Consider the following 26,679-nt stretch of genomic DNA (forward strand, 5'->3'; position numbering starts at 1 on the left):
AAAACAACCCTATTTAAACGTATCAAAAAATATTTCCCCAAAACATCACACCCAAAAAGCAATATACTATCTGTATTTGCACCAATGTTAAAGGAGAACGAACTTCATCAGGTGTGCCGAGCAGTGAGGGTGGAGGTCAGCCCTTTAATGTAAATGAAGTTCCAAAAATTGGAATGGTGAATAGTTTCATTGAAATATTTACGGTAAATAGAGTTACGTTATTTGTGAAACGGGGTTGTATTTAGGTACGCAAAGTGCTTGAAACCATAATCTTATAATAAAAATGAATTTCAGCCATCAGTCCCGAAAACGTTCAGTTCTCAAAACAAACTCGAGTTTTGTGCTTGACAGTTTAAAAAGAAAACTGACTTGATAGTGAATAAACAGCTCCTGAAAATGGTAAGTTAAAAACTGAGCAACTGCAACTGTGCGAATGAGGGATACATGATACGATATAAAATATAGACAGAATGTTCTACTGCAGCATAGTTAATAGGAACTGCTCTCTTAAATCTTGCTGGACTACTTGCTCAGTGTGCTCACTGGAACTATTTTAAATAGCCCTTTATCATGCTCTTTTCATAATGAAAAGAGCATGACAGAGGGCTATTTAAGATTTAAAAAATCTGAGGCTGAGGCTGACTGAGGCTGACAAAAGAGGCTAAAATGTGAATATATGTAAGGAAAGAGCAACTTTCCTGTTAGAAGAGATAAACAGCTGATGGGGGGGGGGCACAGGGTTCCAAACAACATCTCAAAAAAAAAAATGCATATATTGAGAGCTCAACAATTAAATATTCAGTGCTGAAGAGTTTCAGCGTACTGCAGTAGGGACACTTCACAACTCTCTTCAAGCCTAGACTAAAGAGATGGTAGGGCGTGATTTCAAGAAGCATCTTGGTGTTTTTTGATTCTGCTGACCCACCCGGTTCTCATCGTAGATAATTTGGACTATGCTCCGGTGCTTGTGCTCCACTGGGGGAGGGGTCGCTGGCTTTTCTGGCTCCACTGGCTTTGCTGCTTCCTCTTCCAGTTGTTGCTAAGAGACAACATGAACACAAAACACTTCAGATCAACAGCATACAAGCAAAGAGACATGGCAAACACACAGCAAAGCTATGGGAAGCTTTCCTTTTCGTCCACGAAGCCACCATATCAGACACTGTGCATGGTTCTCATTTACAGTAAATGATTTCAGGGAGAGAAACTAAGCTTCATATACACTGTTGTGTCAGTTTGATCCCAGCTTTTGATATCTGAGGCCCAGGCAGGTTCTGATAGATCCGTCTGCATGCTTGTTTGGGCAGGGCTTTTTTTTAAAACAGGTTCCAGCCACTGGCCCAATACTGACAGAGGCAAACCAGTGTTGTCAAATTTAAGGTTAAGCAAACCAACAGGTTATAGGGACAAGATTAGGAGCTCCTGAAATACCTTAAATAATCAAATAAATCCCTCAAAATCTTGGGGAAAAGATGGCTGGGAAAACAGCACAGACAACAAGACACTTCCAGCCAAGCTCAGCTTGCATTCCAATCTAATGCGATGGAATTTAAAAAGATAGGAAGAAAACAACCATTGAAAAGTAAAAAAAAAAACCCCAAAAACAACAGCAACAACAAACAAACCAATAAGCTCTTCATGGGAGAAAGACAGTAAAGTCTGTAAGAAGGGACTGACAGAGCAAATAAACCCTGGCTTGACTAAATTACTTTTTTCTGGTAGTAGACATATGCGGAATGAATTTAAATAGATATAGCTGTACAGCCCAACAAAGCAGGAGATTTGGGACATCTGGGTAGCGTAGCGGTCTACCCCGTTGCCTACCAACACAGGGATCGCTGATTCGAATCCCCGTGTTACATCCGGCTTGGTCAGGCGTCCCTATAGACACGTGTCCTGATCGCTGCACTAGCGCCTCCTCTGGTCGGTCGGGGTGCCTGTTCAGGGGGGGAGGGGGACTTGGGGGGGGGGGGGTAGCATGATCCTCCTGTGCACTACATCCCCCTGGCCAAACTCCTCACTGTCAGGTGAAAAGAAGCAGCTGGCATTGCCACATGTATCAGAGGAGGCATGTGGTAGTCTGCAGTAGAGCCCTGCACGGGACTGTTTTCTTAATCCCGCTCCCGCCCACTCCCGTTGGATTTCTGACCATTACCGCCCGCACCCGCAAGGTGCATGTTACACTCCCACTCACTCCCGCAATGTGCTTGTCCACTCCCGCCCACTCCAGCAAAAATTCTGACCATTCAGGCCCGCACAGTAGAATTTAACTGATTTTGTGTCTTCTTCCGTCCCACAAGGAAAACATTATTTTACTGTGTACTATTAATAAAGGGATGCATACGTGTCGGTAATAACGGAGCGAAATCACATAGTGCATAATTACAACTCTTTCAGTGCAATAAGTACACGCCTTATTATTTCAGAACCTATGTTGTTTGTGTTGCTGAGGTTGTTTTACAGTTCCCTGTGTCTTTTAACGCACTGATCAGGAGTAGTGCTCCTCTATTCTGTTCTCCTCCTCATACATGACACGTTGATGTACTATCAAAAATATTGCACCATTAAACGCAACTGAAAAACGAATCGACTGCTTGGCAAAGTTTTTTATTCATTTGATAAAAAAATAAATAAATTAACAAACAAACAAACAAACAAATAAATAAATAAGGGCAGCAACTATGTTGGCTCCACGGTCAGTGACAAACACAACACAGCGAACTAGCAGTGATGCGTCTATTCCAAACGCACGGAGTTTCCCAAACAGCAGGGTCCTGATGTTCTGTCCTGGTTTTGACACACCATCTTCGAAGGGAGCTGCAAACAACACCCTTGACACGGGACCAAGATCGTTGTTTGTGTAATGTGTGGCGCTGGATATGAACGATGTTTTGTGTTAATCCTCAGTCCATATTTCTGCTGTGATGGCACATCCATAGGTATCGATGATGGGCTTTATCTCCGTCACCACTAAGCCTGCAGTGCCTGAGCTCTCCCCTCCACATGTCTGGATACAGTAGTTGGGTGAGGCAAAATGTATTTTACACCAAATTTAGCGGCTACATTAACAACGTCTTGAACTATGTCAACAAAGCCTTTCCTGGCGACAAGTCATATGGCTGAATGTCTCTGCAGCAAAGTGCGACACATTTCTCGATTATATCTTGTGTAATATGTGTAGGGAGACGTGCTTTATCTTTGAAAGACAGCTTATTCCGACTGGGGAGAACGGAGCAGGTATGTCACCTCAACCCATATGTCGTCAAGTCAATTTTATTTGTATAGCCCAATATCACAAATTACAAATTTGCCTCTCAGCAACACAATATCCTGTCCTTAGACCCTCTCATCAGATAGGGAACAACTCCCTAAAAAAAAAAAAAAAACCTTTAACAGGGAGAAAAAAATAGGAAGAAACCTAAGGGAGAGCAACAGAAGAGGGATCTCTCTCCCAAGGCGGACAACGTGCAATGGATATTGTGTTTATACAATACAACATTGAAAGAGGAAGAACAGAATTATAATGGACTTGTAAAAATTGTGAAGAATATGATGCGCAGGATGCCAAGCAGTGTCCAGACGCCACCGGAACACAGCCCAGGACCCAAGCCATGTGACCAGCATCATCAAGTTAAAAAAAAACATTTATATGGATTTATAAGATATATAAAATGCATTGGTGTCAGAAGTGGGATGGTGAGACCGTAATGTCATTGGAAGCATGCGCGCCCAGAGGCGTGAGCTGATATGCTGACCAGAGGAGGTGCTAGTGCATGTGAGGGAGCCGATATGCCGAACATAGGCCGGGACGCCCCCCGGATCGGCAGAGAGAGGGTGGAGCAGCGACTAGGACGGCTCCAAAAAGAGCGGGGTAATTGTCCAGATACAATTGGGGAGAAAAAAGAGGGGAAACTGAAAGAAAAAAAAAACTTAAAATTGGAAATCACATAGACAAACTAGCGTGATTGGCATCACCATGGTTTAACTTTTTTTTTTTTTACACAAACTAAAAGCTGCTACAAATAGGGATAGGCTCCAGCCTCCCCGCAACCCTGAAAGCAGGATAAGCGGTTTGGATAATGGATGGATGGATAAAAGCTGCTACAAATAACTATCACGGGTGATTGTCACAAAAAGGTAAGCGCTCAAATAAATTAACACTGGGTACTTACAAACATGTGCTACCTAGGATTCAGACAGAGAAAACTGAACAGAGGAGGAAGAACAACAACTGTGCTTGCAAAGCTCTTCAAGTACATATCAATCTTTTTTTTGGACCCCCCCCCCCCCCTTTTCTTAACCCAGCCACTGAGGATGCACAAGCCAGTGCATTTTTAATGCCGGTCCCAAGCCCGGATAAATGGGGAGGGTTGCGTCAGAGAGGGCATCCGGTGTAAAATCTTTGCCAAATCAAATATGTGGTTCATAAATAAGATTTACATACCGGATCGGTCGAGGCCCAGGTTACCAACAATTGCCACCGGTACTGTTAACCAGCAGGGTGCCGGTGGAAACTATGCTACTGTTGGGTGAAGGAGAAGGAGAGGGGGAAGGCATGTCCAGAGGCAGCGAGAGAGGAGGAAGGGTAGGAGTGTGGAGGTGAGAGTTGGAACTTTGAATGTTGGCAATATGACTGGTAGAGGGAGAGAGTTGGCTGACATGATGGAAAGAGGAAAAGTAGGCATACTGTGTGTGCAAGAGACAAGGTGGAAGGGGAGTAAGGCCAGGAGTATCGGAGGTGGGTTCAAACTCTTCTACCATGGTGCGAATGGGAGGAGAAATGGGGTAAGGGTAATTCTGAAGGAAGAATATGTCAAGAGTGTGCTGAATGGTATCAGCGCATATGCCCTGCAAGTTGGGTGTGAGATGGAAGAGAAAGAAAAATTCTGGAGTGAGTTGGATGATGTGGTGGAGAGGCTACCCAAGGAGGAGAGAGTGGTGATTGGAGCGGACTTCAATGGACATGTTGGTGAAGGGAACAGAGGCAATGAGGAGGTGATGGGTAGGTATGGTGTCAAGGAGAGAAATGTGGAAGGACATTGGTGGTGGTGGTGGATTTTGCGAAAAGGATGGAAATGGCTGTGGTGAATACATATTTCAAGAAGAGGGCAGAACAGAGGGTGATGTACAAGAGTGGAGGAAAGTGCACACAGGTGGACTATATCTTATGTAGAAGGCGTGATCTAAAAGGGACTGGAGATTGCAAGGTGGTGACAGGGGAGAATGTAGCTAGGCAGCATCGGATGGTGATCTGTAGGATGACTTTGAAGACCAAGAAGAGGAAGCAAGTGAAGACAGAGCCGAAGATCAAATGGTGGAAGTTAAAGAAAAAAAAGACTGCTGTGTGGAGGTCAGGAAGGAGTTAAGACAGGTGCTGGGTGGTAGTGAAGAACTGCTGTATGGCTGGGCAGGCACTGCAGAAACAGTGAGGGAGACAGCAAAAAAGGTACTTAGTGTGTCATCAGGACAAAGGAAGAAAGACAAGGACACTTGATGGTGGAATGAGGAAATACAGCAAATTATACAGAGGAAGAGGTTGGCAAAGAAGAAGTGGGATGGTCAGAGAGATGAAGAAAGTAGACAGGAGTACAAGGAGCTGCAGCGTAAAGTGAAAAGAGAGGTGGCAAAGGCAAAGGAAAAGGCGTATGGTGAGTTGTATGACACATTAGACACTAAGAAAGGAGAAAAGGACTTGTACGGATTGGCTAAACGGAGGGATCGAGCTGGGAGGGATGTGCAGCAAGTTAGGGCGATCAAGGATAGAGATGGAAATGTGCTGACAAGCGAAGAGAGTGTGCTGAGAAGGTGGAAGGAGTACTTTGAGGGGCTGATGAATGAAGAAAATGAGAGAGAGAGAGAGAGAGAGAGAGAGAGAGAGAGAGAGAGAGAGAGAGAGAGAGAGAGAGAGAGAGAGAGAGAGAGAGAGAAGGTTGGATGATGTGGGGATAGGGAATCAGGAAGTGCAGCGGATTAGCAAGGAGGAAGTGAGGGAGGGTATGAAGAGGATGAAGAGTGGAAAGGCAGTTGGTCCTGATGACATACCTGTGGAGGCATGAAGATGTTTAGGAGAAATGGCAGTGGGGTTTTTAACTAGATTTTTTAACACAATCTTGGAAAGTGAGAGGATGCCTGATGAGTGGAGAAGAAGCATACTGGTACCGATTTTCAAGAACAAGGGCGATGTGCAGAACTGTAGCAACTACAGAGGTATAAAGTTGATCAGCCACAGCATGAAGATATGGGAAAGAGTAATAGAAGCTAGGTTAAGAGGACAGGTGATGATTAGCGAGCAGCAGTATGGTTTCATGCCACGAAAGAGCACCACAGATGCAATGTTGATTGAGAAGAATAGAGAAGGCCAGAGGGAGTTACATTGTGTCTTTGTAGATTTATCCATCCATCCATCCCCATTTCCTCTGTCAGACCATAATCTCATCCAGTTCACTATTTCATCCCCAACTCCTCGGCCACACCTCCTCAGAGAAATAACATTCCGCAATACTAAATCTATTGACCCCCTCCAAATCTCCGATCTGCTCTCCCCCTGGAACCAGCCTCTACCTTACCTGATGATCTCACCAATCACCTCAACGCAACTCTGTCTGCCTCCCTCAACACACTGGCTCCTCTCAAAACAAAAACAGTCTCCTTCAACACCTCTGCACCCTGGTTCACACCTGAGCTCTGCACAATTAAACAGACTGCCCGCCAACTGGAACGACTTGCCAAGAAAACATCTCACTGTACACCAAGAAGCCCACAACCTCCACCTCTCTGCCTACAAAGATGCCCTCACCGCCGCCAAGTCTGCCTATTTTTCCGCCATCATTATTGATTCCAACCGTAACCCCCGCACCCTCTTCTCCACTGTAAACAACCTCCTCAAGCCCTGTGCCGATGCCATCTCCAACTCTACTGCTAAACAATGCAACTAATTTCTCCAATTTTTTGCAGACAAAATCACCGCTATCAACAAATCACTGTCCCCTGCATCTGACTCGGCATCACCTACTCCGGCCCCTCTTCTCCCCATTCCTCTTGACCTCCCTACCCCTCTCCCTGATCGCCGCCTCTCCCGGTTTGTTCCAGTTGCCCCTATCACTATCTCTGAACTCATCAGCTCATCAAAATCGACAACCTGCTCCCTTGATCCCCTCCCCACCCCCCTACCGAAGAAATGCCTCCCTGCCCTATGCCCCTACCTCACCAACCTTTTCAATTCCTCATTGTCCCATGGAGTTGTCCCCTCTGCCTACAAAATTGGAGCTGTCACCCCAATTCTCAAGAAACCCGGTCTTGATTCATCCTGCCTCAACCACTACCGGCCAATTTCCAATCTCCCCTTCCTCTCTAAAAACCTGGAACGCATTGTCGCCACACAACTCCAAACCTACCTACACTCCAACAACCTACTCGATCCCCTCCAGTCGGGTTTTCGCCCACTCCACAGCACTGAAACTGCACTCCTTAAAGTACTTAATGACCTCCTCACCTCTGCTGATACTGGAGCCCTTAACATCCTCATCCTCCTCGACCTGAGTGCAGCCTTCGATACTGTGAGCCACAACATCCTGCTCACCAGATTGAAAGATAACGGTATTGAAGGCACCATACTCAGCAGGCTCCAGTCCTACCTCTCCAACAGGTCACACTTCATCTCACTTCACAACCACTCCTCTGTTCCATCCAGTCACACAAGGTGTTCGCCAAAGTTCTGTACTCGGCCCACTCCTCTTCATCATCTACATCCTCCCTCTTGGTCAGATTCTCCGCCATTTCAACTTGGACTTCCACTGTTATGCTGATGACACCCAGATATACTTCAGCACCAAATCCCCTCACAATCCACCCCTCTCTCAAGTCGACTCCTGTCTGCCTGCAGTTAAAGTCTGGATGCAGCAAAACCTTCTCAAACTCAACAGTGAGAAAACTGAACTCCTCTTCATTGGCTCCAAGTCCACTCTCAGCCAAATCAACAACCTTGACTCACTATCGATGGCACTGCTGTCTCCCCTTCCCCCCAGGCACACAACCTTGGTGTGATCCTTGATCCCACCCTCTCCTGTGAGCCACATATCTGCCAAATGGTCAAATCCTCCTTCTACCACCTTCGCAACATTGCAAAAATAAGATCCTCTCTCACACACCCTGCTGCTGAGATACTGAGCCATGCCTTCATCTCCTCCCGCCTTGATTACTGCAACTCACTCCTCTACGGCATCAGTGCTAGCTCTATCAAGAGACTCCAACTGGTCCAGAACGCATCTGCTCGACTTTAAACTTTCACCAAATCCTGGCACTACATCACCCCAGTCCTAAAATACCTCCACTGGCTACCCATCTCCCACTGGATCAATTACAAAATCATGGTTCTTACTTATAAAGCCCTTCACAAACTGGCTCCCCCATACCTCACCGATCTCCTCTCCCCCTACCAACCCTCTCGGTCCCTCAGATCCATCTCAGCCTCCCTTCTCTCTACCCCCAGGTCCAACCTCCGCGGCTTTGGTGACCGAGCCTTCTCCAGAGCAGTTCCCAGGCTCTGGAACTCACTTCCCCAAATCATTAGAGACTCAGAATCCCTCCCACTCTTCCAATCCCGTGTCAAGACACACCCTTTTCTCCATTGCCTTCTCGTGCACCCCCCCCGTCCGCTCATACACCCCTGGTCTGGGGCAGGCTGGGGACTGAGCGCTTGACCTGCATCTGTGATTTATGCGATTTATGATGTTTGTTTTTCTTTCCCTTTATATCTGTCCAAGTCGGAGAGTACTGCTGGCGTTGTGTGTGGCTGCCGTTTCTCCCTCTCGTAGCCCCCCTTCCCATCCACCCCTGTATGTCTGTGTTATGTTCATCTGTCGTCTTGTTTCACTCCGTTTATTGTAAAGCGACTTTGAGTACTAGAAAAGCGCTATATAAGATTGATTTATAATTATTATTATTATTTAGAGAACCCATACGACAGGGTGCCAAGAGAGGAGGTGTCGTATTGTATGAGGAAGTCGGGAGTTGCAGAGAAGTATGTAGGAGTGATGCAGGATATGTGCGTATGAGGGAAGTGTGACAATGGTGAGGTGTGTGGTTGGAATGACAGATGGGTTCAAGGTGGAGGTGGTATTACATCAAGGATCGGCTCTGAGCCCTTTCTTGTTTGCAATGGTGATGGACAGGTTGACGGACAAGATCAGAGACGAGTCTCCGTGGACTATGATGTTTGCAGATGACATTGTAATCTGTAGCGAGAGTAAGGTGCAGGTTGAGGAGAGCCTGGAGAGGTGGAGGTATGCACTGGAGAGAAGAGGAATGAAAGTCAGTAGGAGCAAGACGGAATACGTATGCGTGAATGAGAGGGAGGACAGCGGAATGGTGAGGATGCAAGGAGTAGAGGTGACGAAGGCATATGAGTTTAAATACTTGGGGTCAACTGTCCAAAGTAACGGGGAGTGCAGTAGAGAGGTGAAGAAGAGAATGCAGGAAGGGTGGAGTGGGTGGAGAAGAGTGTCAAGAGTGATTTGTGACAGAATGGTACCAGCAAAAGTTAAAGGGAAGGTTTACAAGATGGTTGTGAGACCAGTTGTTATCTGATTTGGAGACAGTGACACTGACAAAAAGACAGGAGGCGAAGATGCTAAGATTTTCATTGGGAGTGACGAAGGACAGGATTATGAATGATTATATTAGAGGGACTGCTCAAATTGGATGGTTTGGAGACAAAGCAAGAGAGGCAAGATTGAGATGGCTTGGATATTTGTGGAGGAGAGATGCTGGGTATATTGGGAGAAGGATGCTGAATATGGAGCTGCCAGTGAAGAGGAAAAGAGGAAGGCCAAATAGGAGGTTTGCGGATGTGGTGAGGGAAGAAATGCAGGTGGCTGGTGTGACAGAGGAATACGCAGAAGACAGGAAGAAATGGAAACAGATGATCCGCTGTGGCAACCGCTAACGGGAGCAGCTGAAAGTAGTAGTTTCCCCCTTTTTCACACCAATTGGATCTGGACAATTACCCCACTCTTCTGAGCCATTCCGGTCGCTGCTCCACCCCCTCTGCTGATCTGGGGAGGGCTGTAGACTACCACGTCTCCTCCAATACATGTGGAGTCAACCAGCCGCTTCTTTTCACCTGACAGTGAGGAGTTTCACCAGGGGGATGTAGCGTGTGGGAGGATCACGTTATTCCCCCCCGTTCCCCCTCCCCCCTGAACAGGCGCCCGACCGACCAGAGGAGGTGCTAGTGCAGCGACCAGGACACATACACTTCCCACCCGCAGACACGGCCAATTGTGTCCGTAGGGACGCCCGACCAAGCCGGAGGTAACACAGGGATTCGAACCGCTGATCCCCGTGTTGGTAGGTAACAGAATAGACTGCTACGCTACCCGGACACCCGTACATATCAATCTACGGCTACATAATACACACAGCGTCACACAATCAACACTCTGCCAACTATCTTAAAGGGGCAGCACACTCCCCGCATAGTATAATGTACTATACCATTATGTCCCTTTACGGAGTAGCACAACTTCTGAGGCAGGTCTTGTATACACCCGGGGGGAAGCCCCCTTTAACCACCCTTACCTCCATTTTATGGACCCTGTCATCTTGACCAGGAATGGTATTTACTATAAATCCCATAGGCGAATATTTTTTTCCCTAGGATGAATCTGGGAAGTTCCCTCCCCCAAGCACTAGGATTGGCCAGGTCAGCCTGTCAGTCAGCCTTACAGGAGTCCCGCCCTCAATTTCACGATTCAATCTATTATTCAACTTGCTACATCAGACTCCAGCCAACAGTACATGTGGCCTATCATTAGTTCGTGAAAATCTTGATATTGATTTGGGAAAAATGACAATTAAATTGCTGTGAACTTCCCCAAAATTAGTTCCTACCTGTAAATACACTGCTCAAAAAATAAAGGGAACACATAAGCAATGCAATGTAGCTCCAAGTCAATCACACTTTTGAGATATCAACCTGTCCAGTTAGGAAGCAACACTGATTTGTGAATCAATTTCACCTGTTGGTAAATTGTCTAATTTCCACCAGGTGGAAATTAGACAATTTGCAAGACAACCCCTATAAAAGGAATGGATTTGCAGGTGGTGGCCACAGACCATTTGCCTGTCCTCATCTTTTCTGGCCGATCTTTGGTTAGTTTTTCATTTTGCTAGTGCCCTCACCACTAGAGGTGGCATGAGGCGGTATCTGCAACCTACAGAAGTTGCTCAGGTAGTGCAGCTCATCCAGGATGGCACATCAATGCGTGCTGTGGCAAGAAGATTTGATGTGTCTCCCAACACAGTGTCCAGAGCATGGAGGAGGTACCAGGAGACAGGCCAGTACACCAGGAGACGTGGAGGGGGCCGCAGGAGGACAACAACCCCGCAGCAGGACCGCTATCTGGTCCTTTGTGCAAGGAGGAACAGGAGGAGCACTGCCGGAGCCCTACAAAACGACCTTCAACAGGCCAGTAATGTGCAGGTTTCTGCTCAAACAGTGAGAAACAGAATGCATGAGGATGGTATGAGGGCCCGACGTCAACAATTGGGGCCTGTGCTCACAGCCCAACACCGTGCAGCCCGATTGACCTTTGCCAGAGAACATCTTGGTTGGCAGATTCGCCATTGGCGCCCTGTGCTCTTCACAGATGAGAGCAGACGTGAGAGAGTCTGGAGACGCTGTGGAGAACGTTCTGCTGCCTGCAACATCCTCCAGCATGACCGGTTTGGCGGTGGGTCAGTGATGGTCTGGGGAGGCGTATCCTTGGAGGGCCGCACAGACCTCTACGTGCTAGCCAGAGGTACCATGACTGCCATTAGGTACCGGGATGAGATCCTCAGACCCATTGTCAGACCATATGCTGGTGCAGTGGGCCCTGGGTTCCTGCTCATGCATGACAATGCTCGTCCTCATGTGGCCAGAGTGTGTCAGCAGTTCCTGTATGTCGAGGGCATTGATGCTATGGACTGGCCCGCACGTTCCCCAGACCTGAATCCAATCGAGCACCTCTGGGACATCATGTCTCGTACCATCCGCCAACGCGATGTCGCACCACAGACTGTCCAGGAGTTGACCGATGCCCTGATCCAGGTCTGGGAGGAGATCCCTCAGGAGACCATCCGTCGTCTCATCAGGAGCATGCCCAGACGTTGTAGGGAGTGCATACAGGCACGTGGAGGCCACACACACTACTGAGCCTCATTTTGAATCGTCTTGAAGAATTTCCACAGAAGTTGGATCAGCCTATGTTCTCATTTTCCACTTTGATTTTGAGTATGATTCTGAGTCCAGACCTTAATGGGCTAATGATTTTGATTTCCATTGATCATTCTTAGGTTATTTTGCTCTAAACACATTTCTCTGTCTAGTAAATAAATATTTTCAGCTGAAATATTTCATTCATCGAGGTCTATATTGTGTTTTTAGGTGTTCCCTTTATTTTTTGAGCAGTGTAGGTTCCACCCTAGCGGTTTTAAATGCATACATTTTGTTCCCCGGGGATGTTGTTTTGGTGTGACACCTCTGAGCCTAGCCTCAGTGAGCATGTATGCTCGGAGCTGGTGAGTCACATTTTCTAATGCCCTCTCCATTATCTTACATATTTTCCTTTTTTTTCCCCTTAAAGTTATAGTTATATTGTGGTTTCATCCATGGTGGTGTAGCGGTCTAAGCATCGGCTTTCTGTCAATGCAGTTGCCTACTGGGGACTGGGGTTCGCGCCCTGGTCTCGTCAGATCTGACTATGGCCGGACTCGATGAAGCAGCAGTAATTGGCAACGCTGTCTCCGGGAGGGGGGCAGAGTCAGCTTGTGTTCATCACGTGAATGCGTCTCTGTGTGTGTCGGAAAAAGCAGTGATTCGGCCTGGATTCGCCTTGTCACGAAAGTGGCGAGGCGTCTCCTTTGAGACTGCCGGCCGGAGAGATGCAGTTGGCGAAAGCATACAGTACGAGGGTGGGTGTTTGAATTAAAATAGGGATTGATTGGCCACTAAATTGGGAGAAAAAGGGGAAAATCGGAAATAAATTTAAAAAAAAAGAAAGAAAGTTATATTATGGTGATACACACAGCAATGTGAGGTGCTAACAAACTTATTGGTCTACCCTCCATTTTATAAATGACTTGTAATTTTGATTTAGACCGTACTATTCAAGCGTGTTTGACTAATTTAATTAGCCTCGTGGTAGCTCCAACAGGGCTTTGCACACGCTAGTCTCATGGGTTAATAGGCAGCATGCAATGGTTGAACTGTAATGGCGTCTTCTCGTAGGTGATGCAATTGCTGAAATAAGTAGGGACGTCTCTGAAAACGACGTCACTTGGATGGCAGCATATGTTGCTCCAAAACCTGTATGTACCTTTCAGCATTAATGGTGCCTTCACAGATGTGCAAGTTACCCATGCCATGGGCACTAACACACCCCTATACCATCACACATGCTGGCTTTTGAACTTTGCGCTGCTAACAATCTGGATGGTCCTTTTCCTCTTTAGCACGGAGGACACGACGTCCATGATTTCCAAAAACAATTTGACATGTGGACTCGTCAGACCACAGCACACTTTTCCACTTTGCGTCAGTCCATCTCAGATGAGCTCGGGCCCAGAGAAGCCGGCGGTGTTTCTGGGTGTTGTTGATATCTGGCTTTGGCTTTGCATGGTAGAGTTTTAACTTGCACTTGTAGATGTAGCGACAAACTGTGTTAACTGACAATGGTTTTCCGAAGTGTTCCTGAGCCCACGTGGTAAGATACTTTACAGAATGATGTCGGTTTTTAATGCAGTGCCACCTGAGGGATCAAAGGTCACGGGCATTCAATGTTGGTTTTCGGCCTTGCCGCTTATGTGCAGATTTCTCTGGATTCTCTAAATCTTTTGATGATATAATGGGCTGTAGATGATGAAATCCCTAAATTCCTTGCAATTGTACGTTGAGAAACATTGTTCTTAAACTGTTGGGACTATTTGCTCATGCCGTTGTTCACAAAGTGGTGAACCTCGCCCCATCCTTGCTTGTGAACGACTGAGCCTTTAGGGGACGCTCCTTTTATACTCAGTCATGACACTCAACTATTTCCAATTAACCTGTTCACCTGTGGAATGTTCCAAACAGGTGTTTTTTGAGCATTCCTCAGCTTTCCCAGTCTTTTGTTAACCCTGTCCCAGCTTCTTTGGAACGTGTTGCAGGCATCAAATTCAAAATGAGTGAATATTTGCAAAAAACAATAAAGTTTATCAGTTTGAACATTAAATATCTTGTCTTTGTAGTGAATTCAATTGAATATAGGTCGAAAAGGATTTGCAAATCATTGTATGCTGTTTTTATTCACATTTTTTCACAACGTCCCAACTTCATCAAGTTACAAAAAAAAGGGGGGAGGGTGGCGCCTTGGTCTCGTCAGATCCGACTATAGCCGGACTCGATGAAGCAGCAATAATTGGCAACAGTCTTTGGGAGGGGGGGCGGAGTCGACTTGTGTTCGTCACATGAATGCGTCTCTGTGTGTGTCGGAAAAAGCAGTGGTTCGGCCTGGATTCGCCTCGTCACTGAAGTGACGAGGCGTCTACTTCGAGACTGCCGGCCGGAGAGATGCAGTTGGTGAACGCGTGCAGTACGAGGGTGGGTGTTTGAATTAGAATAGGGATCGATTGGTCACTAAATTGGGAGAAAAAGGGAAAAATCAGAAATATTTTTTTTAAAAAAAGGTTATAAATGCAGTTGCAAGAACAATACTTTCCATATCTTTTGATGTTTGATTTGAAAGAGAACTTAATTGTAATAACTATTCTAATTATCAGTTAACTCCACCTCCTCTTTCATCTGCGGATGTCTCTCATTTTTCTAAGACTCACTCTGTATTAGTGTTTTGTCAGATTGATTGTTAATTAAAATTAATTAATTGTTAAAAGATTGTGTGCTTTTTTTTTCTTTGCTTTTTTTTTTCTCTCCCCAAATGTCTTGGCCAATTACCCTATTTTCCAAGCCATCCCGGTCGCTGCTCCACCCCCTCTGCCGATCTGGGGAGGACTGCAGACTACCACATGCCTCCTCCAATACATGTGGAGTCGCCAGCCGCTTCTTTTCACCTGAGAGTAAGGAGTTTCGCCAGGGGGACGTGGCACGTGGGAGGATCACACTATTCCCCCCAATTCCCCCTCTACCCCTGAACAGGCGCCCTGACCGACCAGAGGAGGCACTAGTTCAGCAACCAGGACACATACCCACAACCGGCTTCCCACCAGCAGACATAGCCAAATGTCTGTAGGGACGCACGACCAAACCGGAGGTACCATGGGGATTCGAACCAGTGATCCCTGTGTGGTAGGCAATGAAATAGACCGCCACACCTCCCAGACACAATAAGATTGGGTGCTTTAACTGTGCGCTCTCCCTCATGCCTCGCAGCCCATGGAGAACCGTTTTCTCTCCTACTCTGCTCTATGCTAGACTGTTACAGTGTGTAAGCAGATGTGGAAAGAGCAGCAAAATTTTCCATCCCATTCGTTACAATAGTATCCTTGAGCAGCAATATATTTCGTTCCATTAGTCTGCGATAAATATGGAATGAGCTGAACTGCTGAGATGAGTTGAAAGAGCAACAGCCAATAGGAAAACCCCCACTCCCATGTTTACCAGTGATGTCACTGGTCGGCCGACCAATCGTGCAACTTCAGCAACGTCGTTGGTCACCTGATCCAGCGGCCCAACCATAGGCAGAGTTTGACATTCGAGCCAGGGGGGGCAAAAAAACCAAAAACTAATTGTAACAGCTGAGACCTGGCCTACCACCCTGGGAACACAGCACGAGCAGATATGGACAAAACAAACATGTTAAATGAACATATATGTTTATTTTTAAAGCAGATTTGAAATTACATTGTAACAATTTAACAATTCGCCTTTATGAAATCCAATCACGGCACGGCTGTCTTGGAACGCATAGACACAAGGTGGCGGAATGCCCTGACACTTAAAAATTAAACTAAATGCAACAGCCCCAACGTAAATAAAGCCCTAAATCAAAGGGGCATCTCCACGAATTAAGGAAGTGTTTGACTTAAGTGGAAAACAATCGTTTTGTACTTCCAAAACATTTTGAGGGGAATTGGGGCAGAGTAGGTTGCTTTGGACAGCCGTGTTTTTCTCCAAGATCATCTGTGTTACCTAGTTCGGCTAGTGCATCTGTGGGGTGACCGTCAGGACTGCTAGCAGTTGCTGCTAATCCAGAGCTGCTCGAAGTTTCCTCCAAGTTCACAACAGTATCGTTTTGCCTATCGTCATCATCGGTTATTGATGTTTGTGTTAGATCCCAATGGCTGACCTTTTGTGTCGTCTGGAGCTCGAAGTTTTAAAAATCTCCTTATGTCCATATTTTCGTGCCGACTATATAACTACAACGTTATTACCCATGTATGCTAGCTGAGAATCGCTGGTTCGATTTACGTTAGCGTACGTGTCCCTCGTCACATGACCCAGAGCCCTGAACATTTTTTTTTTTACTAAAGCAGTATATGAACTCAGATGTATTACCTAGTACCATTTAGTTGTTTTGTGTTATTTAAAAATATTGATAAAATATCTGGTCATGCCAAACGTAATTATTCCACTTTTTTGAAACAAGGCAATTACCCGTTTCAGCCACCAGGGGGCAGTGCTCCCCTGCCCCCCCCCCCCCCCCGCAAACTCCGCGCACGGGCCCAGCCATGTAACTTGTTCTCTCAGTCACTAACATGTTCAGTCACAGACATTCGCAGTTGTAGGGCTGGCCCCGGCCAGCCCAAAAAAAAAAAGCACCATTAACTACAATTAAACATGCTCCAAAAATTCTGCCAAACAAGCTCTTACCTACCTGCAAGGACTGCGTAGGCACGATTCAATCATATCATGACTGACCGTAGTGTCTCGCTGGCAATGTAAACAAACAACCCAACAACTTGGTGGTCACTGATAGCTAATTAGTGTTCTTCTAGCAATGGCAGCATCACATAGGATTGGCATGGTGCAGCTAGCTGTACATGCTTGAACCGGCAGATATCATCAGGTTCAACTAGAGGTCCTATCCCCAGAAAACAGAAAACTTCACACTACTCAGCTAGTCACTAAATGGTGAAATACAAGGCAGAAGGTACATGGGCAATCTTAAATTAGCTTTCTAAGATACATGATGTAACAGACTCTGGTTTTGCAATGTGACCGCATAGTCATCATATGGAGAAAGTGAGGTTTGGCCTTGTTTCTGTTTGGGCTTGCATTAGGTGGAGATGACGTGTGTACGTCCCTCTTGGTCGCTGTGTGTAACAGAATAAAGTATGTTCGGTTCTCCCTCATATCAGTTGCTCATTTCTTTATTTCATTAGGTGCTATGTTAGGCAAATCCAAAACACTCGGTTATAATAATGCCAAGCTGCACGTTAGCATTCATCCATCTATATCTAATTTTACTAATATCTTAATAATGAACAATATTAATGAATAGTGAATGATATCTGAAGCATGGTATGGACATAACTGATAGGTGTCTCTCTTATTCTGATGGCACATTAGATGACAAGGAATTACCTGATATCAATAACCTAAAAAAAAATGCCATCCAACTCATGACGCGAGAGCAGAAAAAAAATGCAAAATGCAGAAATGTCTCATTTGGAATAGCTAAAATTGTGTTTCCTTTTGTAGCCAGTAGTACGTTCATAGTACACACACAGCGCATGCATCTATGTTACATGCAGGTAAGGCTAACAACAGATGGAAAATGCTAGCTTGACAACTCACCTGCTTCTTCTTCAGTTTGAAGATCTGTTGCTCCACTTTAGCAATTTCCCTATCCACGCGATCCATGCTTTGGATCAGCTCCTCCTTCGACAGTTTGGAAGGAGAAGCGTCCTGCTCCTCCCCCATGTGAAGTGCTGGTCCTCCTGGGGATGAGGACTCCACTTTGACAGTGTACTGTGACTCCTGCAGGAAACATACTGGATGATTAGGCTGACAAAAAAAAATAAATTTATGATTCAAAGGGTTTTGCCAGCCCACCTTCTTAGCCTCCATGGTGGTTCTAAGGCTGTCCTGAACTGCATGGGGCAGGGGCAAGACAATGCCCCCAGCAGTGTTTGGGGTACGGGTGATATGGGCCTCAGAGATGGTCTCCATGCGGGGACGTTTAGCCTCCAAGGCCTCGTGCTCAGGCTGGGTGGTGATGGAGTGGAACTGCTGCTCGTAGCCATGGCGCCTCTCTGGAGGCCTGGAGTAGAGCAGAGGTAAACAAGCACTCAGACAGATATGTCAATAGCTACTTTAAAAACCATCTACTTCAGCTGATCCTAAATGATGCCTCAGATATGCCTCTGCATAGGTTCACGTAAATGTCTCTCCACAGTGGCGCAGACAGGGGGTTTCTGGGTGACTGTGGTTTGCGAAGACTCACAGACAAAGACGGGCACACCTCCAAAAATTTAATGGTGAGTCAACCATGTTTGCTGGGCTGCGAGCATGACCAATGCTGACTGAATGAGCTGGGAAGGCTATCTGCTAGCATGACATCACATCAAACCAAACAATAGGAGGTACATAGGCGCCAGCATAACACACACAAACACACACACACACAGGATGAAAGACAAAACAGAACAAAAAAGTGGATATATACTGAGGATTTTCACACTATTTTGCTCTTTTTGTTTATTTTCCTTTCCCTTATCCAGATTTCTTTGATTATCCCTGTGCAATGTTGTGTTGTAAATGTGACACTGCCTTGTAGTACACTCTTGAGCGCTTCAATCAAGTCTTTAGGCAAACGCCTATCTGCACACGAGTGTCAATGTATCACATGCAGTTCCAAACAGTCACTTAACACATAATCTAACTTGAGAAACCAAGCAGTCCCTCAGAGGGTCCAAGGGAGTTCCCCAGAAAAACTGAGCACTTCAGTTTAAGTTATGTTCCATCTGCTTTAAGTTATCCATGCAATGAAAGACAGAATAACAGAACGTATTTTTTCATCTTGGGTGTCACTCTAGTCGCTGTTATCTTCCAATCAGTATTTGGCCAATCACGCACAATTAAAATATTAAAATAACCATCTTCCAAAATGGCTTAAAACGGAGGTCCCTGGCTAACTATGACTACTTAGGGATATCCTGAAGCCCTAAAAAATAAGAAGTATCAACAGAAAATCCTTTTATGTATGGCAAGACTGTGGATACTGTACACCCCAATCAATGGTATATATATCACATATCTTGACCTGGTTTCAAACTGAAGTATGTCAGATTTATTGGGCCCTATTTAAACTATCTATAGCGCATGGCGCAAGTGCATTTAGGATGTGTACAAATCCACGTTTTCTAGTTCAATGGCACATAATCTGGGTGCTAAGTAATTCGCAAGGTGAAAGGGGTTGTACTTAGTTAATCATAGGTGTGTTTTGGGCATAACATGATTTAAATCATCAATGTCATCTCCCATTCCCTTCAAAAGCCAGGTGCACTTGCACCATGGCGCATTCCTATTTAAATGGTAGATTCCGTAAGCTGGAGAAACAAATTTTTTTATTTTCCCCCCCCTTTTTTCTCGTCAATTGTATCCGCCGAACTATCTTACTCTTCTGAGCCATCCCGGTCGTTGCTCCATGCTCCACCCCCTCTGCCGATCCGGGGAGGGCTGCAGACTACCACATTCCTCCTCTAATACATGTGGAGTCATCAGCCGCTTCTTTTCACCTGACGGTGAGGAGTTTCGCTAGGGGGTCGTAGCGCGTGGGAGGATTGCGCCATTCCCCCCAGTTCCCCCTCCCAACCAAACAGGCGTCCTGACCGACCAGAGGATGCGCTAGTGCAGCAACCAGGACACATACCCACATCCGGCTTCCCACCCGCAGACACGACCAATTGTGTCTGTAGGGATGCCTGACCAATCCGGAGGTAACACGGGGATTTGAAACGGCAATCCCCGTGTTGGTAAGCAACGGAACAGACCACTACGCTACCCGGACACCCCCCAAGGAAACAAATGTTTTTCTGCTGAGGAAATGGATCTGCTCATGCGTGAATTGAAAGCACACAAGCAGACCATCTACGGGAGCAGCAAGACCCCACCAAAGCTCCCTGAGATGAAGCAGGCGATGGAGGAGGGTGAAGTGAGCGTGTCCTTGTTTTCTGGCATGACCAGAATGGCTGCACAATGCCAAACACGGTATAATGTCAGGAGACGGGGAAAACAAAAGCTCTTCGCTCACCATGAACATATGCTGCAATTAGCTAATTCTGATAAATATTATAACCATTGTGACATTTTTTCTAAATATCATGATGTACACAATAATTATCTTACACAATGTAATTTTTTTAGTTGTAATCTTTTGATTTTTGTGTGCTGCTGTGCATCCCTGTGTGTGAAACAAGCAGAGTGTACATGTCTTGTGCATCTGCCCATGTAGGCGCATCTTATTATCTGAATAAGGCATCCTTTAAATAGCAAGAAAATACTGCGCCATTGACTTTAGACCAGGTTTTTGTTGGTCAATGGCACAATCACTGCTGCCTCAAGATAGCAATGCACCAACAATGCGCCTGACCACACCTCATTTTAAGACCAACATGTCTATGGGCACACAGATGGGCGCAAATACATTTGCTATTTAAACAATGTGGGCACTGGGAGGGTAAATGACAATTGCGTCGGTCGGAAACTAGCAAAGACACTTGCGCTGCGCTTTGTGCCGTGTGTAAGATGCGGCCCATTATGTTAAGGAGCTCACCTTTCAGTTCCAGGGTGGAACTCTGAGAGCAGGGAAGGTCTTCTCCGACCTTGCGGATCCTGCATGTGAGCCCGGTAGTCTGAGACAGTGAATTCCTGGAGGACAAAATCAAGCAAAGGTTCAGGAAAATTAAGCTACATCAAATCAAATAAAAATATTAGCCAAGAAACTTTCTAAAAGCAGGACAATGGGAAACTCAAATGTCCAGAGATGAAGAGAAGCTCAGTCTAACCAAACAAAGGATGACAGGTAAAAGCAAAGCCACCATTAAAGTGCAACTAAATCCTGAGTCACATTTTTTTAAAGTGTAAAGACATGCCTTCTACCTGGTGGAATCTATCAATGCTGGGTGGAATTTCAACAATGGCCAAGATAACTTCACCAAGCTGCTTTCAATGGAAAAGAAAATGGATTTTTTTTTTAAAGGGCTGACCCTGAGGTAGTCTGATGTCAGTGGGCAGAAACTAAACAAAAAAAACAACAAAAAAAACAAAAAAACTGCAAATTGTCTGAGTGGATCTTCACGGCACCCTGTTTTCGGGACACACCCCTTTTCCTACCTTGCTCTTCAAAATACAAATAAGTATTTTTCATAAGTATCAGGCGATGGCAGGCTGAAACAAGGTTACATTACAAGTTTAAATTACCCTTTAAGGCAAATCACTTCAGGGTGTGGTAGCAATCCATTATTATAGCTGGGCTATCTTTTGATTTAGCTTTCACCCTACATTATTGAAGTCTTTTCAATTAATGAACAACAAAATGGCTAATCCCCTGTGATATTCACCAGCCATACTTAAACTGCTGGGCACCAAAATGACTCGAACATGTTTAATAGTCTAAAATGTCAATCAATGACTAGGCAAAGAACAACAAACACTATCAGCACACTGTGACCTGCAAACAAACCTGAAACAAGTAAACGGGGTTAGACAAAATGTTCAAAATCCCAGTCTATTCAGCCCCAGATTTAAGCAAATACTGCAAATGCCCAGAAATGTGCCCCAGACAGTTTTCTGTGGAAACAAACTTCCAAGAAGTGCCTCATTCTAAAAGCCAATCAAACAGTCTACAAAATATCACAGCAGCAAGCAAACAGAAGTGCTAGTGAAATGTGTGATAAAGTGAAATCATATCCAAGCATTCTTGAATAATTATCTATGAACTGCCTTCCTCATTACCCTCTTAGACATTGAAATATGTAATAAGAACAGAATTTTCCTTCTACATTGCTGTACCTAACTGGAAGGAAAACTCTGGAACCTAACACTGTCCACATGGAAAAGCCTTAATTTAAACATGCAGAAGCAATAATTTGCCTGCAGAAGGAATTTAACTTCTTCAAAATGGTTCCAAAAACGTTACTATTTTATTGTACTGACAATTGTCCAAAAGAGGTGCCCAATTTTTTTTTATTTTTTTGCCCAAAACACTGCAACCATCATTATTCAAACTTAAATTTAAACAAATTTTCCAAAGAGAATAATCAAAGCCAGTATAGGTAGTGTTTCTTCAACTTTGACATAATTCTGATTTGGCCTCCTTTGGAATGACAGGGAAGTTGTGAAGAGGCACATAAAAGCTTTTTCTTCTTCATCCCTCTCAAGACTGGATGTTACAGGCCTCACAAACCACTATTCTTCCTACCAGGTATATCCAAATATAGGCCTATCAAGAAAACAGACTGTCAAAGGGAAAGAAAATCCCATCTGCATCTTTGACCTTGCCAGTAAGGAGCCACAAATTGGTGTCTGTCTGCTGGAACCTTGGATTTTACTGACGGTAAAAATTAAGATCACTGGTAGTTAAATTCTGCTTTAAAAAATAACATATGAACATAAATATATGTCCGTGATGCTGGCTGTATTATCAGTTATTATTATAAGTGTGGTCCATCCAACAATTTTGTGGTCTGACACTGATAGGCCTGCAGAAGAAACTAGAAGAGTGCACTCAGTAGCTTGCAGATCCCCGCCAGGCGAATCTCCCTGTCTCTGTGGCTCGAGCTTGGTGAAAAACCAGCTGAGGAGTTAACACTCAATTGTGGTATAAAACAAGTTTTTCAAAGGTTTTGAATCACTGCAACCATGAGAGTTCCTTGATCATACAGTCCAGGGTTCTTACACTTTGTCACCCATGATTTTCCATGACTTCTCCAAAACCTTTTACTGAATTTCCATGACCAAAAGAAATTATTTAATCTCAATGGGACCACCGAAAACTAATTATCGTAACTCTAAGTAAAATTAGGTTTACATCTGAAATGTATGGTGCCTCTCTAAAACAAAAAAAACACCAGACAGGCACACTTCGATACATTTTCTCATATTTTAATTCCAACGGTTTAACATTTTTGTCAATGTCTCAAAAGATAAAAATGCCATCACATTTTCTGTCAGAGATAAACAGAGAGAAATAGTGCATTGGGGTAGGAATGCCAGAGCTAACTACTGATTACTCAGTAATCAGTACATGAGTTGTCAATATAAAAAAAAAAGACATAACATAAATAAATTAAATAAATCTTCCAAAATGAACTTTCACTCCTAAAACTAGAGACGGAATATGCAAAGTCTGGAACTCAATGTGTAGTCTTCAGTCTTTACTTCTGCTCCATCCCACCGCCTCACGTGTAAATCCATTTGTTTGGACTGCAAATGGTGGTTTAGGCTTTCGTCAAACAGCACTACATATGCCTTTTGTTGGGACACTTCTGACAGTAAGATTCTTTTAAAGTGCGGCGGATAAAGCCCAAAAGTGCAGACATAGGCACACTTGTTCTCACCACAGGTACATTTCGCTGCAATCTGGCTGTCCGGGAACATGGCAGCGAAAACACGGCTCGTGTCCTCGGATAACTTGAATGAGTAGTGCGAATTCATGATTTTTAGTGCCCACAGTATCTCCGCTTTGAGGACTTCATTTTTTGCAGAAACGTCCAAAGTTGTCTGCTTTGTTGCCGTGGAAACTGTAGTAGTGTTGCTGGATGTCCTCACAGCGTCCGCGTTCATAAACTCACCTATGGGTATTGCGCTGCTAGCAACTGCAGCTACAGTCTTGTGTTTTTCCCCTTCAAGTGGCTAACGAGCAGTGTCTTTTGCCAGCCATAACTGGTATTTACCCTTAAAAAGCCATGCATTATTGAAGCTGCACTTCCCTGGCATTTTGTCGAAATCGTCCGTTTGCTAGCAGAAGCAACTCCAGGCTAGTGGGCGTGCCTGCAGTTCCTAGGCGCTTGCACGGCGCATGCCCAGTAACACAGACTGAGCCAGACTGAATAAACTTTTCACACCACCAACATATCACGACGGTCCGGGGCAATTTTCATTTTATTATGACACATCGATTTTGTTTGGATTAATTGATGAAACTTTAGATATAGTTCCATGACTTTTCCAAAACTTCTGAAAAAATATTATTTTCCATAACTTTTCCAGGGCCTGGAAATTGCATTTTAAAATTCCATGACTTTTCCAGGTTTTTCATGACCGTACGAACCCTGACAGTCAAAAATGTGCACACAAGTAATTAGGCTGACAGCCCCAATAGTACGTGAGATTAGCAGCGGATACACGCACACAATGACAGAAAAAAAGTTGTTTTTCCTTCCATTATAAAACTTTTGCGCAGCGCCCAAGTCGATTGAATGGGAAATATGGAGAAAAAAAGTTTTTAATATGCAACGCTCAAGCTAAAAAAAAAAAATCTACCTAATAAAAACGTTTTGCCTGTCAGTCTGTGGATGCGCAGCCTCCTTGGCGGACCCTCGCATGAATGCGACCAAGTACTATGAACTTGCGCGTTCCAAAAAGAAAAGGTTTGCTATGCGACCATTTTGGTCTAACCCCAAACCTGGGGGGAAATAAGACAGAGGTTATTATTTTTTATTCATCCAGTGTTCCTCCAGTTGTCCTGTGCTGAGATCAGCAGTGAATGATTTGCTGACTTGCGAAATACGAAGGAATTCTTGTTTACTTTCTAGACTAAGCCAAATACACGTTTTGACTCTGTCACCGCCCGATCAACCGTAGATGTGAATCATGCATGCACACGATGGACTTAGATCGGGCAACGACATACTTTTTTTGAAGGTTTTGAATCGCTGCAACCATGAGACGTTTTTCATCATAGTTATAACTGCATAAAAAATTTTAGGTTGATGGGTCCAGTAATTTGCAAGATTAGCTGCGAACACACACGTACGCACTCGCATGCACACACACACACACACACACACACACGGCCAAACGCATAAACCCCTCCCAGGCTAATGTCTGGCGGGGATAGTAAAAAGAGTATTCAATATATTGGCTGATAACATTTGGAGTTGATTAACTGAAAAAGAATGCTCTCATACAGTGATGAGTAGTCTTCTCCTCCAGTGTTCACCCCCAATGTGAAGTCCACTTCTTCGATCAGTGCCACCATATATTCCTCTGTATCCTCTATTTCTCCTGTGATATCCTTTTCTTCGTTTCTCTTTTCCGGGTCTCTCTATTTACTCTCAAGTCTATATGCTGACATTTTAGGTCTCTATGTTCGCTCCTCAGGTCTTTATGTTCACTTTTCAAGTCTCAAAGTTCACTCTGCCTAATTAATTTCTTCTGTCTGGTCTCCCGCTCTGCTTTGCTGCACAGTCAGCAGAGAGCAACAGACTACCCGGGCTTTGCGCTGATTCTGTGTTGCTGCGGTGATGTCACTGCCTGTCGCATGTTTTGCTCTTTAGGGAGCGTCAACAAATTAACCATTTCGGTTGGGGGCTGTCAGGAAGGTATACTGGGATTGTGAAGTAGCATGGGCTACATACTCCCCCCCAGAACACGCGAGTCCCTTCATGCGTCCTCCACTCGGCAGGTCACTGAAGGAGGCCTTCCAGACTCTTGCAAAATGCAGCAATGGCCAGGATCAAGGGTTCTCCAATGCTGTTGTAGTGCAGTCTACCAGGCCGTTGTCGCGGTCTGCTTGACCTTCTGATTTCAGCTTGTGGGTCTCTGTTTTCTGACTGTTCATCTTGAAGTGGAGGATTGATGGGCACAGCTACTTCACCGTCTACAGCTGTGACAGCCGATCTGTCATCACACTCATATTGTTGATTTGTATCCCCAAGCTCAAAGTTGTCATGAAGAGGCTCCATTTCATACTCCTGAAGCTCTCTTTGGGGTGAATGGTCCAGGGCATGACGGATACTGTCAATGGCAGCTTCCAAGCTGTCAACAGTATGAGTCTGCTCCAGGTCCAATCCGAGTCTGCGCGGCCTTCTCTCAACTCTCCTTTCCACAGTCTTAATGAAGGGTCTCATCACAGTCACTTCGGGCCTGTGCATCACCATAAGTTCCTCTTCATCACTGCCGCTGCAGACATCAACATCCTCTTCACGGATCAGTGTGTTGCCCCTTATATTCCATTACTAGCCACTCTCTGGATGTCAACCTCATCAACTCAGACGGGCCTTTTTGCCCAGCTTCCTTCCCATCGGTGACAGGTAGAAATCCACATGGTAAAAGGAGGTCCCTGTGTAGGGTACGTATGGGGCCGTCACCCTTTTCCGGCCTGATGACATAGACCGGTCCATCTCCCATCCTCTTCTCCACTATAGAGATCCCTCTCTTCCATCTGTCCACAAGCTTGTGTTTCCCTCTGATGTTGATATTTTGTACTAAGACTCTGTCACCTGCCATCAGTTCTGCTGTTCTGACCTTAGCATTGAACCTTGTCATATTCTTCTCTCCCATCTTCCGTGTACTCTCTGCAGCTAGAGCATAGCTTTCCCGCAGCCACTCTCGAAGGCCTTTTACATACTCAGAGTGAGTCTTGGCCTGATTCCCCTGTGGCTGGAATCCCAGAACTAGGTCGATTGAGAGGGTTGGTTGCCTGCCAAACATCAGCTCATAAAGACAGTAGCCGGTGGTGTTGTTCTTTGTGCAAA

General features: G+C 45.2%; 1 protein-coding gene across 1 annotated transcript in view; it reads right to left on the bottom strand.

The window, feature by feature from the left end:
• Positions 1–26,679, bottom strand: part of ncor1 (nuclear receptor corepressor 1) — a 128,721-nt gene that overhangs the window by 82,760 nt on the left and 19,282 nt on the right. The window contains exons 3-6 of the mRNA XM_056284759.1: positions 20,754–20,848; positions 18,032–18,239; positions 17,774–17,956; positions 926–1,039 (exon numbers count right to left, since the gene is read on the bottom strand). Of these exons, the coding sequence (XP_056140734.1) occupies positions 926–1,039; positions 17,774–17,956; positions 18,032–18,239; positions 20,754–20,848 (600 nt within the window). The remainder of the gene's footprint in view (positions 1–925; positions 1,040–17,773; positions 17,957–18,031; positions 18,240–20,753; positions 20,849–26,679) is intronic.

The sequence above is a fragment of the Lampris incognitus genome, chromosome 8 (genome assembly GCF_029633865.1).
Source record: "Lampris incognitus isolate fLamInc1 chromosome 8, fLamInc1.hap2, whole genome shotgun sequence".
Lineage (NCBI taxonomy): Eukaryota > Metazoa > Chordata > Actinopteri > Lampriformes > Lampridae > Lampris > Lampris incognitus.